This window comes from Triticum dicoccoides, chromosome 2B (genome assembly GCF_002162155.2).
Source record: "Triticum dicoccoides isolate Atlit2015 ecotype Zavitan chromosome 2B, WEW_v2.0, whole genome shotgun sequence".
Classification (NCBI taxonomy): Eukaryota; Viridiplantae; Streptophyta; class Magnoliopsida; order Poales; family Poaceae; genus Triticum; species Triticum dicoccoides.
The window spans coordinates 35,161,721-35,177,664 of record NC_041383.1 but is presented as its reverse complement, the minus strand read 5'-3'; the positions used below and the strand labels follow the sequence as shown (position 1 = coordinate 35,177,664).

Sequence of the window (15,944 nt, the reverse complement as noted above, 5' to 3'; positions counted from 1 at the left end):
CAGGGTTTGCTGGCTACCCCACGCCGCCGGTCTCCTACGACCCGGCTCTGCTCTCGGCGCTGCAATACACGCCTCAGCCCTGTTCTTACACTGACGATGGCGACTAGTTCATGGACACCGGTGCATCATGGCCCTGTTCTCCTCTACGTCTCCCGTTCACACATCTTCTCGTATCATCTATGGTAACGACGCTGGTCTTCCCATTACTCATGTCGGTTCTACTCCCTTTCCATCTACGTCTAGACCATTATCTCTTAATAATGTGCTCGTGTCTCCTGAACTTATTCAGAACTTAGTCTTTGTTCGTAATCTTTCCTGTGATAATTTTGTAACTGTTGAATTTGACAAAGTTGGTTTCTATGTTAAGGACGCCCGCACCCGGATGGTTCTTCGCCGATGTGACAGTCCCAGTGACATGTACCCCGTCCAGCCTTCATCATCATCACGCAGTGGACCTCTCGCTCTTTCTGCCGGCATTGATCTTTGGCACGCCCATCTCGGTCATCCTAGCACCACCGCACTTCGTCAAATAGTCAAGGGTTTTTCTTTTTCATGTAATAAAGCGGATGCTCATTCTTGTCAAGCATGCCGCATGGGCAAACATGTTAGACTCCCATTTAGTTCTTCTTCGACAGTTGCTTCTTATCCTTTTGAATTAATTCATAGCGATGTGTGGACGTCACCTATCACAAGTAATTCTGGTTTTCTATACTATTTTGTTATTCTCGATGACTACTCTCATTTTGTGTGGACCTTTCTGCTTCGTTGGAAATCTGACGTTCCCGCCACCCTCCTCGCCTTTTTCTCCTATGTGTCTACACAGTTCAGTCGTCCCATCGATGCTATACAAACCGACAACGGGAAGGAATTCGATAACCTCACCATCCGTACACTTCTCTCCAACCACGGCACCATCTTTCGGTTAACCTCGGGCCGAACGCGTTCTTCGTATCTTAATGACTGCGTCCGCACTCTTATGTTTCACGCCTACATGCCACCCCGGTTTTGGCCGGATGCCCTTGCCACCACCACCCTCCTCGTTAACCTACGTCCGTGTTGTGTCCGTTGGAACTACACCCCGCATAATCTTCTCTTTGGGTCTCCTCCATCCTACGACGGTCTTCGCATTTTTGGATGCCTCTGTTATCCTAGTGTCGCAGCCACCGCCCCTCATAAACTTTCCCCTCGCTCCTTGCCTTGTGTCTTGCTCGGTTACCCGGCTAACACTAAAGGCTACCGATGTTATGATCCGGTGAGACACACCGTGTCATCACCTCTAGGCATGTTTATTTTGACGAGTGCTCTTTTCCTTTTGCACAGGAACAAATGGAGGTGCCACCTGCTGGAGATGATCACCCCTTGGCTGTCTCTACTCATGGACATGTTGCACTGGGACCTTTTCCTTTGGGTCGTGCACCGTTGGCCCCGCCAGCCCCTCTGCTGGCTTCGTCGGAGTCATTGCCGGCCTCGCCTGGCTCGTCGGCCTCACCAGCCACGCCAGCCTCGCCGACCTCGCCGGTCACCCCGGCCACGCCGGGCTCTTCGCCGGCTTCGCCGGCCACGCCGGCCACCCCGGGCCCTTCGCTAGCAACGCCGGCGCCTTGACCAGCTTCTTCAGGGCAGTCGCCCAGCCCGGCCGTGCATGGCGCGCCCCCGGCACCTGCTACTTCTACGTCTAGTACACCACCACCTGCTGGTCCTATCACTCGTGCACGCATGGGTGTTCATCGGCCGAGTCTTCGTTACTCCACTGATGAGTATGCTTGTCGGCGTCTACGGTGCCACTGTCGCCTCTTCCGACCTCCGCTCGTATGGCTCTTCGCGGCCCGCTTTGGTATGCAGCGATGAAGGAGGAATTTGAGGCTCTACAACGCAATGCGACTTGGCAGCTTGTTCCCCGCCCCCGGCACGCCAACATCATTACTGGGAAGTGGGCGTTCAAGCACAAGTTTCATCCCGATGGCACCCTCGACCGCTATAAAGCACGTTGGGTGGTCCGAGGTTTTCGATAGCGTGCTGGCGTTGACTTCACGGATATATTCGCACCGGTTGTCAAGACCGGGATGATTCGCACTGTTCTTCAGCTCGCGGTATCTCGTGCCTGGCCGGTGCACCAGATGGACGTCTCCAACGCCTTCCTTCATGGCCATCTTGAGGAGGAGGTCTATTGCCAGCAGCCTACGGGGTCCGGAGCAAGTTTGCCTACTTTCTCGCTCCTTGTACGGGCTCAAGCAGGCTCCCCGCGCTTGTTACCAGCGCATTGCAGCGTTTCTTCATCAACTCGGCGTCCGCTCTGCTCGCTCTGATGCTTCGCTATTCATTTACCAACACGGGGATGCTACCGCCTACTTACTACTTTATGTCGACGACATCATCATGACAGCTTGCTCTAGTGCTATTCTTCAACAACTTACCGATCGTCTTCGCGCTGAGTTTGCCATTAAGGACCTGGATCCTCTGCACTATTTCCTCGGCATCGAGGTTGTTCGACGTGCAGATGGCTTCTTTCTTCATCAGCGGATGTATGCTCATGAGCTTCTTGATCGCGCTGGGATGCTTAATTACAAACCTGCGTCTACTCATGTCGACACGAAGGCCAAGCTCTCTGCCACCGACGGATCACCTGCTCCGGATGCTTCGTTTTATCGGTCTATTGTGGGCACCCTTCAGTATCTCACTCTGACACGCCCGGAGCTTTAGTACGCCGTTCAGCAGGTCTGCTTACACATGCATGCTCCTCGTGATGCTCATTGGACTGCGGTCAAGCGGGTCCTTTGATACATCCACGGCACCTTCGATTTCGGTTCGTCTCTTCATGCCTCTATGGCTCTGGACATCACTGCTTACTCGGATGCTGACTGGGCCGGCTGCCCTGACACGAGACGTTCCACCTCAGGCTATCCTGTTTATCTTGGACCATCGTTGATCTCTTGGTCGTCTAAGCGGCAGCCCACTATTTCTCGCTCCAGTGCTGAAGTCGAGTATCGAGCAGTGGCTAATGTTGTTGCAGAGTGCTCCTGGCTTCGTTAGCTTCTTCTTGAGCTCTCTTGTCCTGTCGCCAAGGCCACCATTGTCTACTGCGACAGCGTCTCCGCTGTGTACCTCTCCGCCAACCCAGTTCATCACCGCCGCACCAAACATATTGAGCTTGATATCCATTTTGTTCGGGAAGATGTGGCTTTTGGACACATCCGGGTTCTCCATGTCCCGACTTCCCAACAGTTTGCGGACATCATGACCAAAGGGTTGCCTACGGCGTCTTTCGAGCATCATGACCAAAGGGGTTGAGATATGTATATTGCATGTATATTTCTTGTACCACAAGCCGTCCTCCTCCCTTGTATAGTTGAGGACGTGGCTACCCTTGTATCTATATATATACGTGCATATGCACCCGATCAATATATGGTGAGTTGCATCAATCCTCTAATCTCCTACAACATGCAATCATGCATGCTGGGGTAATTACTCTAATGGATGTTCTTATGTTCTTGCCATATTAAGTCTGACTAAGTCTATATATTAAGGTCTACAACCCTGAATTAGTTTCAAGGGATTCATTATAAAATATATTTTCATACAACGCGTGTGTGTGTGTTTCGTATTATAAATATTAGCATATTTTCTTTTATGTTTGCTGAAACTTAAAGTTTAACTTACGCCAATAGTTAGAACTTCATGTAATTTGGAACAAAGGGAGTACTTATCAAAATGAAGAACATAGTGTCTCTAAGATTTTAGAAAAAACTAAAAGGCCAATTTATTGAAAAAAATATACACACCACACAAATTTTGCTGCTAACAGTAAGAGAACTCATCTCACCTAAGTACTCAATATGGCAAGCCTGATGGATATGAAAAGTGGAAACAGAAAGACCGAGGGTATTAATTTCATTTTCCAGTATACATGTATTGTTACATAATGTGTGGACTTCCCGTCAAAGATAAATATATATCATTGTATTTGAGAAAATTGGACGGATATTCTTTTCTGAGCCCAGGCTCAAATGCTCCTGAAATCTCTCACGTCCGCTTTGCATGTAGATTTGCGTAGGTGGCGTATTGATATGTGTACTGGAGATGTATGGTAAGTAAAATAAGCCAGCCGCCAGATGCATTAAATGCGAGGACAGACGCTTAGGTCAAGGCGGAACTGAAATCTTGCGAATGGCTCGGGCGTTTTCCCGTGCTATGCTGAGCCGTCTCCGTCCCAGAAACATGAATCTATTTATATTTGACCTGTCACCCAGGGAAAAAACCCCAAGGTGGTCAGCACACATGAACCAGGTTAGGTGAAGCTAGCGCGACAATGCGAGAGACCTCTCCCTCCCGCGTCGCTCCCGCACGTGACCGGGAGGGCAAACCCTAGCCGCCACCGGCCTAGGCCCCCTCTCGTCCCTCTCTCCTCGCCGCCGCCTGAGCGCGCCGTCGGGCAAAGCCCGGCCGACATGGGTGGTGGCTGGGCTTTTTCCCCCTCGCTCGTCACTCGAGCGTGCGGGATCTGGTGTAGGGCGGTGGCGATGTGCTGACGCGGGGCTCGACGGCCTCGTGGACGTCGAGATCCGGAACGGGGCCTGCGTGGGGTGGTCTTCCGTGGCGGCGTCTCTGGTGCGGCCAGTGCGGGCGACAGGGGCGCCGTCGGCGGGCTGGTAGCTGCGAGGGGCTCGGCCTCTGCCCAGATCCGGCCGGGTCGACGGCCTGGGGCCCGGCCTGCTACGTGGGGAGCAGCTGGAGTCCCGGTTGGGCGGATGGTGGCTGGGGAGCATGGGGTTGGAATGGTTGTGTGCCCGGCCGGGTCTCACTGCTTGAATCTGGCGGGCGGCGCGGGTTAGGGCAGTGGCCTGGCATGGTTGCTACTCAGGCCATGGGTGTCCGCGGTGCTGTATGGTCCATGTGGCGGTCGTCCGGCGGCGCGGCGACTACATGGTGGTTTGGCGGCTTTACCAGCGGCGATGGCTGGCTCTACTCCGGCGTCGGTTCGTTTCCGGTCGGACCGTGTCGACCTTCGCGTCATCTCATCATCCTTCGAGGTCTACTTCTGTCGAAGGGCTGGCCCTCTCCCAGCTGCAGTCCATCGGTCGTCTCGCGCCCGGTGCAGCGGGACCGACCTCGTCTCGCGCACGGTGTCGTCGAACCGAGCTCGTCTCGCGCACAGTGCAGCAGGACCGACCTCGTCTCACACATGGTGTAGTAGGACCGAGCTCATCCCGCGCCCGATGCGGCAGGATGAGTCGATGGAGGCCCATTTTGGCCGGCCTATTGGGCCTCGACATTGGGGGATGTCCAGGGGTGGGAAAGTCGGGATCTTTCCTCTCATCTCTTTGGTTGGGGTAGCGGCGGATCTCCGGTGAGATGGTGTCTAGGTCTTGGATGCCGGAGCGGCGACCTTGGGGTGGTGGTTGCGCGGTGCTCTTGGGTCGAGCCCATGGCTTGGTGCTGCCCAATGGTGATGGCCGTGTGGGCGGCGTGGTAGCCGCGGTTTGGCGATCGGGGGCGGTGAGTGTTGTCCGGGGTGAAAACATGTTCTATCTTCGGACGGACCGGCGGCGGCGAACCTCGTTCCCTTCTTGAAGGCGTCCTCGCGGCTCTAGGGGAAACTCTGATCCTTGGATCGGGCGGTGGCGGCGCTCTAGTGTTGTATCCTTCCTGAAGGCGCCATCTTGGATTCCACGGGTCGTCGTATGCGGCTTTGTCTCTTCACGATAGTGCTAGGGATGGTGTTACTGCGTTCAGCGTCTATGTATCCTGCCTTGGGTGTATGCGTGTGCCGTGGTGGCATGCGTTTGTACCTGGTAATATTGATCAGTGATTTATAAATAAGACGGGGCGGAAGGCTTTTTCGGTAAAAACCCCAAAGGTAACACATCCCCATCCCCAATTAATTAACCACCGCTCAGGACCAGCACGAACATGTAAAACGAAGCAATTATTCTTTCATCACACAATCATAAAATCGGCCAATAAGCTCACTAAGCCGCAAACTTGAGTTCCCATCCATAGAATACGATTTTTGTAAGCTCACTTAGCCGGATCTCATGCACACTGCAATTGTTTATAATAGATGTAAAACGATAATTGTTTATAATACGATTTTTGTAAGCTCGCTACGATTTTTATAAAACTTTGTCAAAATAGATGTAATTACCAATTGTTTATTATTTTAATAAAGTATAGGGGCCTATATGCAAAAGAACATGAGGTCACATTACTAACATACCAGAAAACAAATACAAACTACATATTCATAATCTATGGAAAATTCGACACCAACTCGATATATGATTTATGCATGTTTCTGTTTAGATAAGGCACATCTAAGTTAACCAAATTTTAATTCGGAAAAAAAGAAAAAAAAACAAAAGAACAAAAAAACAGATAATACTGAGCTATGCCGACGGGCAGGCCGTCGGCATAGCTATGCCCCCGGGTCTATGAGGACTGCCAACCGACACGGCTTGGATCGATGATGTGGCACGTGTCTCGGATCGATGATTTTTGTCAAGCCTATGCCGACGGCCTCCGTTAGGGCATTATGTCCATCCCCTGCAACCGCACCATGGTGCATCGTCCATCGCGGCGCATCCCCTGTTACAGCAGGCCCTTGGAGAAGGCCACCAACTACAGGCAACACCGTTCCCGTGCCTCCAGGCCACCTTCTGTTGCTGTGGCAGCGCTTGTCTTCTCTATACAAGCTTCTTGGGGGAGTGGACGGTTATGTAGGAGAAAGTCATGGGGGTTGTTGCAATGGTTTAGAATGCTCGCTGGTTATAGGTGGAGGAGGCATAGATAGGACTTGGTGGAGCGATTTGTTTCTTTTAGAGGAACGAGGTTAAACCGCATCAATATATGCATGCAGTCATCTTTATTAATTATTACACAAAGGTCTGACAAGAACATACATCAATTCATCCAAAAAAATCACTCACACCTACAAACTCGATATTGTGGATTGCTCTCACTCCCCATATCTAAACCGGTGTCGTCGCCAATCCATCCATATAGTGTATCGGGACTAACAGCCTGTGCAGCCTACCTAAAGCGCACACCGCATGCATACGTTCTAGACGTCGCCTTCTTCATCGGACGACTGACCCATCTTCAGGAGAGAGATCCGCATCATCCTTGCTGATCCGACATCCGTCGACGCCATCACGGCACCCAACGGCGCCATCGCCCTGCGCTCGTCCGTCCAGGCACGAAGACTTCAGAAGATCCGTCGTGCGGAGCACCTGCCAACCAGGCATGACTCGGCGTAGCACCTGTCGGCCAGACATGACTTGACAGCTCCATCGAAACTTCGTCCAAAGACGAAGCCACTCCACCTCCTGCCTATGTCCTCCAGCTTGCTCCACAAACAATGCTCCATATAGTGAAACGGCACCGTAGTACCGCCATCGTTCGATCTGGAAGACCAGATCTTAGGGTTTCCCCTAAGCAGCACGAGTGGGTCGACAACAGCTACACGACGATGCCTTCATCAACGTAACGGCGCAAAAGGCCACCATCGCCCGCCAACGGCTCAGTTTTCACCGGCAACTATGTTTTTCCGACTCGCAACCGGTTCAAGATGACAGATCTCGAGATATGACCATCTAGCGTCAGGCCGACCACATACGACAGAGGAGATGGCCACCACCGCCGGCTGCACCGGCAAGATCAGATCTGTCTGGAGGCGCCGCTGACCAGATCACCATGGCCTCCAAGCCGTCGCCGCCGATCCAACGCATGATGGCGCACCGACCGCAGCCGCCGCCCATCACGGTATAGGCCCGTGCCACGCCTGCAGCTGCCACCGCCCGAGGCAGGGTTGCCACCACACCGCCGCAACCATCAAGACCGCGCCGCAAAGTGGATCAAGCCATGTACGCCGCCGCCAAGAGTTGTCGCCTGGCGCCTCCTCGCGATCTAGCCGTCTCGCACCGGCCGTGATGCTCTAAGGGTGGAGAAGCCCCGCCGCCGCCCTGCCGTCCCGGCTTTGCCTAGCGGCACTGCGGATGGTGGCGAGGAGAGGGGAGGGGCGTGTGGGGTCAAGTGGCGGCGGCTAAAACGCGGTTAAGAGTTTGGTTTTTTTAGAATAAAAATTGTTGAGGGGGGCGATGGGGGAGCGACGTAACCAAATGAAACAAAACTACCTACGTACTCCACTTTAATAGTAGAAAGATAATGATATATTACTCCCTCCGTCGCATATAGCGTTAAAAACACTCTTATATTATGAGATCCAGGGAGTAGAGCACCAACAACACTTCACGGCATCCGGTAACACGCGTGTTGGGCTTCCGGAGTCGTTGGGACGACTGGGTCTTTCTTGGGCTTTGCAGTGTCCTTGGGTGACGCCGGCTGGGTTGGTGTTGGTCCGTGACAATTTCTCGCTCAGGGTTGTCCTTGGGTGACGACGCGGGTGAGGAAGAAATTGACACGGCCGGCCATTGGATGGGAGCACGGCCGGAGAAGGAGAAGAGGAAGAAGGAGGAGGAGAAGAAGAAGCACGGTTTTCTATTTTTTTTCTTTCGTGAGAGGCACGATTTTGTTTTCGTGAGAGGCATGGTTGTGATTTCGTCAGAGGCACGGGCGTGCCTCTTCCGGAAAGGGATAAAACATTTTGAATAAACGGATCTACGAAAAAAGGGAAAACTCCCAGGTTACGACAAGTGGCGCACATGCAGCGTGCCACTTGTCGCAACCTGCGGAGGTTGGAGTGATCTCCGCAAGAAGTACTCCTTAATTAGTGATTTCGCAGTTTCGCGCTCTTGTCCTTGTTTGTTTTGCGTACGACTGTATGGGGTTTATCCGAGGAGTATTGTTATACGTGGGAGAGGAGCTAGCTCCTAGCGGCGTGATCCCTTTTTGGCTCGAAAAAACGACGCGGGCGAGGAAGAAATTGACACGGCCGGAGAAGGAGTTGGATGAGGACTGCACTAAAATAAAACCGTTTAACCTACCCTTAACCATATCCACGTCGGATATAACTTGGGGAAGGAGACGGGGAACCCCCTCTATATAAGCTCAGACACCCACGCCCCAAACAAATCACAACCAACTTTCCTCAAGTAGTTAGTTCCCCGAGCAATCGAGTTGTGTTCCCGACTTCCCGGCGATCGATCGATCTAGGTGAGCATCATGGTTTCCGCCGACGTGGCCCGCAACATCGTCGGCATCACAGGCAATGTCATCTCCTTCGGCCTCTTCCTCTCCCCTGTGTAAGTCCTCTCCTCCTCCTCTGGTCTAGTCTGTATCTGTATGTATGCATATATGAAAGGTGGTTGCTGGGCATTAATCTGAGGCTCGTTTTCTAATTGTACGTACATACGCAGGCCGACGTTCTGGCGGATCTACAAGGCCAAGGACGTGGAGGAGTTCAAGCCGGACCCCTACCTGGCGACGCTCATGAACTGCCTGCTCTGGTTCTTTTACGGGCTCCCCATCGTCCACCCCAACAGCACCCTCGTCCTCACCATCAACGGCATCGGTCTCGTCATCGAGAGCGCCTACATCATCATCTTCATCATCTACGCGGCCAAGAACACAAGGGTACGTACGTGCAACCCTCCTAATGCCTCCTCAATCCTCATCCGTCCCACTGTCTCTTTTCGGTTTTAGTTTCTGTACAGAAGATCCTCCAGCCCCTAACCCAAGCCATGCGCATGTGCTCTGCTGTGTGTGCAGTGGAAGATGCTGGGCGTGCTCGCCCTCGAGGCGGTGTTCGTGGCTGCCGTGGTGGCCGGTGTGCTCCTCGGTGCCCACACCCATGAGAAGCGCTCCATGATCGTAGGCATCCTCTGCGTCATCTTCGGCTCCATCATGTACGCCTCCCCGCTCACCATCATGGTACGTACACCACCCCAACTTAAGGGTCGTCGACCCGTGATCTTTGATAACCGCATTAACTTGTTAGTTCACGTGGCTAATTAATTAATCTGCATTGTGCACGTATGGTGTGGTAATGATACGTTTTCAAGAAAAATACCTGCCTATACTTTATTTTTAAAGTTCTAGTGGATGCTTTTGACAGACCTTAATTTGTTAAGTAGTACACCTTGTTTGTTGTTGATTCTGCATGAAAATCTATGTCCATCTAAAAGATGCACCCACCTTTCACTTTTTAACGTTCGTGCCAAAACCCTGTTATAAAAAGTACGAATTGAGTTGTTCACCTCTCACGCACCCAAGTTCTTCTACAATATGCTACATAATAATTTTTAATCAAAAAAGCCTAAGTTTTATTTCTACCTCAAAGGTAAACTTCCTTTACAGGGTGAATTACTAGCTCAGGCTAATTGCTAATTACGGATGCTTTTGCCAACTTATGAGTGTACTAATACAAATATAACTCAAAAAGTTAAGATGAAAGTAGTAATATTGTACTGCCTATTTGCAGGGTAAAGTGATCAGGACCAAGAGTGTGGAGTACATGCCATTCTTCCTGTCGCTGGTGAACTTCCTCAATGGCTGCTGCTGGACGGCCTATGCGCTTATCAAGTTTGACATCTACATCACGGTATGTACATATACATACACATTGGAAATAAGAAGTCGCAAACCCAGCCAAACATACAATCAAGAAATCCTCAGCACGGATTGATCTAACTTTTATGTCCTCTTTAAATTCTGTGCAGATCCCCAATGCCCTCGGTACAATCTTTGGTCTCATCCAGCTGATCATGTACTTCTACTACTACAGATCTACCCCCAAGAAGGGCAAGAATGTTGAACTGCCCACTGTCCTCACCAAAAACGCCGTTACTAGCGGCATCGTCTCCGTCACCATAGAGAAATAAACGTGGCTTCGTTTTTTAGCCCTAATGATTTTGAGTTGTTAATACCGGATGATACTTCAGCAACAAGTTGATGTTAATTAGTACTACTTTTCGTTAGCTAGTAGAGTCTGAGATCGCCTTTAATTTCGTGAACCATTGTCGTCTGTCCGAGACTACTAGTGCAAATTACAAGTGTATATAAATACCAATCCAGCTGAGTTATCCCACAGATATATTATGACACCATGTATGCTTGCCTGTTTTCAATCTGCTCCTGCGTGATGATACGATTGAATTTTTAATTACAGCGTGCGATGGCTTTGTTAAATTAAATTGTTGAATATCCATGATGTGTTTGTATTATGTTTCGGGCAAGTTCCTATTTTGTTTTCTGCACAAAAACACCCAATGGGCATCTTATTGGTGATGCAACTTTTGAACCCGGTGTGAGAAAAAAAGGAGAAAGACTTAACCTAATTACCGGTTTGGTTGGATGGCTCCTGCTCTTTTCCCGTGACGCTGCCTTGTTACCACATCGACAGGCAACGAGCAGCTCTAGAGCTTGGTCAAGTATGACGCTTTTTTCTGAATCTTGTAACATGTTAATTGTTTGTCATATATATTTCAAAGCAGTGTGTTTAATCGCATGGTGTCTACTGTATATATTGACACACTTCTTAGTCAAGAAAAAATAGTTGAGTATAGGAAGAGCTACGCTCAAATTAGATAGCCCACCAACTTGTGGCTCTAACTATTAAGACACCAGCCCTTTCTCACAAATTTCTATTAAGGGAAATAAAAATAACATCCAACTTGAAGCAACATCTAAACTAGCAGCCCAGGTTAGCTAAACACATCAACCATAGACTACATACTGTGTTTTAATATCCAAGAGCAAGGTTTTTTTTATCAATTTATTTTCTTTGTATTCGAATGATCACGAGTGATCTAGCGATTATTACTATATGAATCTAGTAAGATTCTGTTTGATCAACGATAACTTATTATAATTTGTTAGGTTTTGTTCCTGGATCATCATTATGTCTACTAGAATTAGGAAACATGATTTTGGTGCTGCAAAACAAAGACTGGATCTTGAGGCTCGAACTCAAACGAGTGCCCTCGATAGATATTTAGTGAGCCTGCCAACTTGATTCTGAAAATCAAACTGCAGATGTTAATGTTGATGATGGTGGTGATGATAATACGATGGTGGTTGTGGAACATGATGCAGAAATTGATGTCTTGGAGATATGATATAGGACGAAGATATGATTGAAGATTATATTCCAAGAAATACTAGACAGATGGTCCTTTTTGGTAGAACATGAAGTTCGTTCATTGCTTTCCTATCACATTACAATTTTAGCATAATATCTGATATATGGTTAAATAAGGTACAAATAAAACAGACTGGAAATTATATAATAAACTGATAGTGTGCTTTACGCATATTAATTCTTATGTTACGTGAATTGTTCGAAATTTTGGGCCACATTTTGGTTTCCCCCTGAAGCCCCAAATTTCTGTAGATGGCCCTGCTAAACAGCCGCTGAATGCAGCCGAAGACCGATAGCCTTATGTGAGTAGGTTTCTGGCCCCGCACAGCTCCAAACACTTCATTTACCACCTGTTCAAAGAGCCTTACTCCCCGCTGCAACAGATTTTTGTTTACCTCATTTCTCTACAATGGAAATGAATAGTGAATCCAATATCCAATTAGTTTGATCACAACAACACATCATCCAGCGGTTATTTCTGTGTGTGCCTGAAACACCATCATTTCGTGTGTCCCAGATAATCCGCGGAACTGCAGCAACCACAACTAGCACTAATTTTCCTGTACTCCAGCAAACTTGATTATCCAGGATTCCAGCAGTTATTAAATATCCATGGAAATAAGAATAAAAGTGCATTTTGGCACATTCCATATAAAGCGCACGAGGGGAGTAGAGGAACAGATGATCAATTGCATGAGGCCAAGGAGGTTGGCAATTGCACATGGGTTGCTAATCCTGGCGCCAAAGTAGTCGAGTACTGCATCCTGTATGAATGGACACTAAGATTCATGTCTTCTACTGTCCTCCAGGTGTGGACTTTGACGCCCATGGACCGAACTAATGGTTCTATGATGGGATTATACAGGGCCAAGAAAATACATTAGCATGGTAGATTGGCGATTCTCTACAAAGGTACATGAACTTGGATGGTTTGCTTACAGAAACAATGATGTTTATGATGGTTACTGGGTTTACGTCACATGCAAAGTAACTCGATGGGGATGATATTGTGCTGGCTCCTGTAGTGACATCCATCTTTGTTAATGCAGATGAATCCTCGCCCTCACCCGTTGCTGCACCCGCCCCTCCGGTAGCGCCGCACCACATGACGACCCGTGCTCACGCTGGTGTGCTTTGTCCCGGCAAGTGCTATTCGTCTGAAGAGTATGTGTGTACCACATCGACTTCATCCCCATCGTCGATTCCCTTTTGAGCCCGCGCTGCTTTTCGCGACCCTCACTAGCTCACCAGGATGCAAAAGGAGTTTGACGCGTTGGAGCACAACCTCACGTCCGCACATGGCAACTTGTGCCGTGCGGCCTCCCCATGCCAACGTCATCAGTGGGAAATGGGTGTTCCACCACAAGACCCGCCCTAACGGTTCCCTTGAGCGCTACAAAGCATACAGGGTAGTCTGTGGATTTTGGCAGCGCGCCGGAGTTGACTTCAACACCTTTGCCCCGGTTGTTAAATCGGGTACGATTCACGATGTTTTATAGCTTGCGGTGTCTCGCACATGGCCCGTGCATCAGTTGGATGTTTCCAATGCATTTCTTCATGGTCATCTCATCGAGCAGCTGTTTTGCCAGCAGCCTACAGGATTCATCAGGGCCACTCATCCAGATCACGTGTGTTTGCTTTCTTGATCCATCTACGGGCACAAGCAGGCACCACGTGCGTTGTACCGGCGCATCACCGCCTTCCTCCGATGGCTCAGGTTTCAATCACCCTGCTCTGATACATCATTGTCCGTCTACCATAAGGGCTCTGCTACCGCCTACGTCCCGCTTTACGTCGATGACATCATTCTGACAGCGTCCTCCACTGACCTCCTTCATCAGCTCACTGCTCGTCTCCGATATGAGTTCGTCCTCAAGGATCTGGGGCCTCTTCACTACTTCCTCGGCATCCAGGTGGTACGACGCACTGACGGGTTCTGTCTTCATCAGCAGCAATATGCTCATAAGCTTCTCGAGCACATGGGCATGCTTAACTACAAGCCTACTCCCATGCATGTCGAAGGCCAATATCTCTGCACTTGACGGATCGCCTGAACTGAATGCAACATTTTATCACTCCATCCTCGATGCGCTGTAGTTCTTGACGATCACCTGCCAGGACCTATAGTATGCCATGCAGTAGGTGTGTCTTCACATGCATGCTCCGCGTGACTCACATTGGACACTGGTGAAGTGGATTCTTTGTTATATGCACGACACCATATCACAAAATACCAAAAGCATGGCGTTTATACAGAAGGCTAGTGCAAGTTAGATAGCAGTCTTGATAAGTACACAAACTAATAACCATAGCGGAGCTCATCATGGCGACTGATACCGCTGGAAGCATATGATTGCCAATTCCAACCACTCAGGTATTGCTTGGTCAAGAATCTCATCGGCGTCCATGACGGCAATAGCTATTGCTTGTCCAGAGAAGGGGCTGCAAGGATGAGATGGATCATACTTAGTAGAAAAAGAGGGAAAGAATCAAAGGTGTTAAGTTTAGCTTGAGGCACCAACCTTTGAATATTTTCAACTAAGAGCACTCTCGCACAAAAGGTATCTCCTCTCGCGCCGCTGCTGAGTGCTTGACCCTGGGTGGCCTGAAGTGTACTTATCCTATCCAAAAAAATCATTGGGCCTTATTTTGTGGTAGGCATGTTATTTTTCTTCAAATGGGTCGGGCGTGAGTGAGGTCTCCTTAAGGAAATGGGCTTTTTTATGGAACGTACCTATTTTCCTTTACTGTGAATATATTTGAAGGAACAGTATGACTTTTCCAGAGGAAAAATACAACCGAAACACGCCTGGTACAGACACTAAACGTAGGTATCAAGCCTAACAATGGGATCATGGTTCAAAAATAAGATTCGTCACGTACGATGGTTGTTGTAGGTTCATATCTTAACATGGTTGGTGGGATCACAAAAAGAAAAAATTGTATTTACCATTTGCAATTACTCACACGTATTCTGGCATCCTCTTTCGGTGGCACCAACCGCAACAGACGGAAGGGTCATTTAACAGATAAGGCAAAAGAGAATATTAAGTACGACAACAACTTAACGCCAAGAACATAAAGTTTTCCGACTTATGCACCAGCCCAGGACCACTATGAAGACTGCATACAAGGTCAGGTGAACTAAGAGTTCCACCCTTCGTCCGGTTTGTATGTAACCGATGAGCAATCATAGAGCCCAAACTAAAAGTTCTGTCAGCATATAAAGCATGGCGCAAAATAACAAGGTCAAGTGAACTGAGAGTTCCACTCTCTCCACGACCAGTAAGACATCTCCCGGCCAATAATGCATAGTAACGGAACACGGGAAAATGTAAACTATCCACTCTTGCTTCCGATACTCCTCTCCCCCACCCCCCCACACAGTAGTTTCCGAAATAAAATCAATCCATGTCTCTAGGACGTGGCTCAATCATGCTTCCCTCATAAGGTATTTTGCAAACATCACAAAGATCATATAATGTCATCTCCTCAGGCTTATCATATAAATGGAACTCCACCGTGGGTGGTGTTTTCTTAGGATAAAAATGAAAGTTTTGCACAAAGGTATTAGTGAGTAGGAGGTATTGGTCGCACTTATCTTGGAGGAAGCGCATAATGCCAGCATTGTTCGCCAAATAATAGAAATCTTCATAAATTCCCACCTCCTTCAAGAATGCATCACTTGGTCACTCACACGGCCGAACCTCCGCCGCACGCGGAAGATTGTACTTGGTCTTCTTCTTCGGTGTTTGCTCTGAATCATGACTTGATGAGCCCCTTAACCACCTCCTCGGTGCTTTTCTTTTCCCTGAAATTTTCTGAAATTTTCAGTTACTCAAAATAAAACTGAACGAAATTGGTAGCAACTAGTCCCACAAGTGTCTAGAGGCCATATCATGCCAAA

The 15,944-nt window shown here is 49.1% G+C and overlaps 1 protein-coding gene across 1 annotated transcript; it reads left to right on the top strand.

Annotated features, from left to right (window-relative positions):
- The first annotated feature begins 9,053 nt into the window (after positions 1-9,053).
- LOC119366980 (bidirectional sugar transporter SWEET6b-like) lies at positions 9,054-10,991 on the top strand. The gene is made up of 5 exons (XM_037632630.1): positions 9,054-9,200; positions 9,315-9,531; positions 9,667-9,828; positions 10,379-10,498; positions 10,617-10,991. The coding sequence occupies exons 1-5, from the start codon at positions 9,121-9,123 to the stop codon at positions 10,776-10,778; spliced, it is 741 nt and encodes a 246-aa protein (XP_037488527.1). The 5' UTR covers positions 9,054-9,120; the 3' UTR covers positions 10,779-10,991.
- The last annotated feature ends 4,953 nt before the right edge of the window (positions 10,992-15,944 follow it).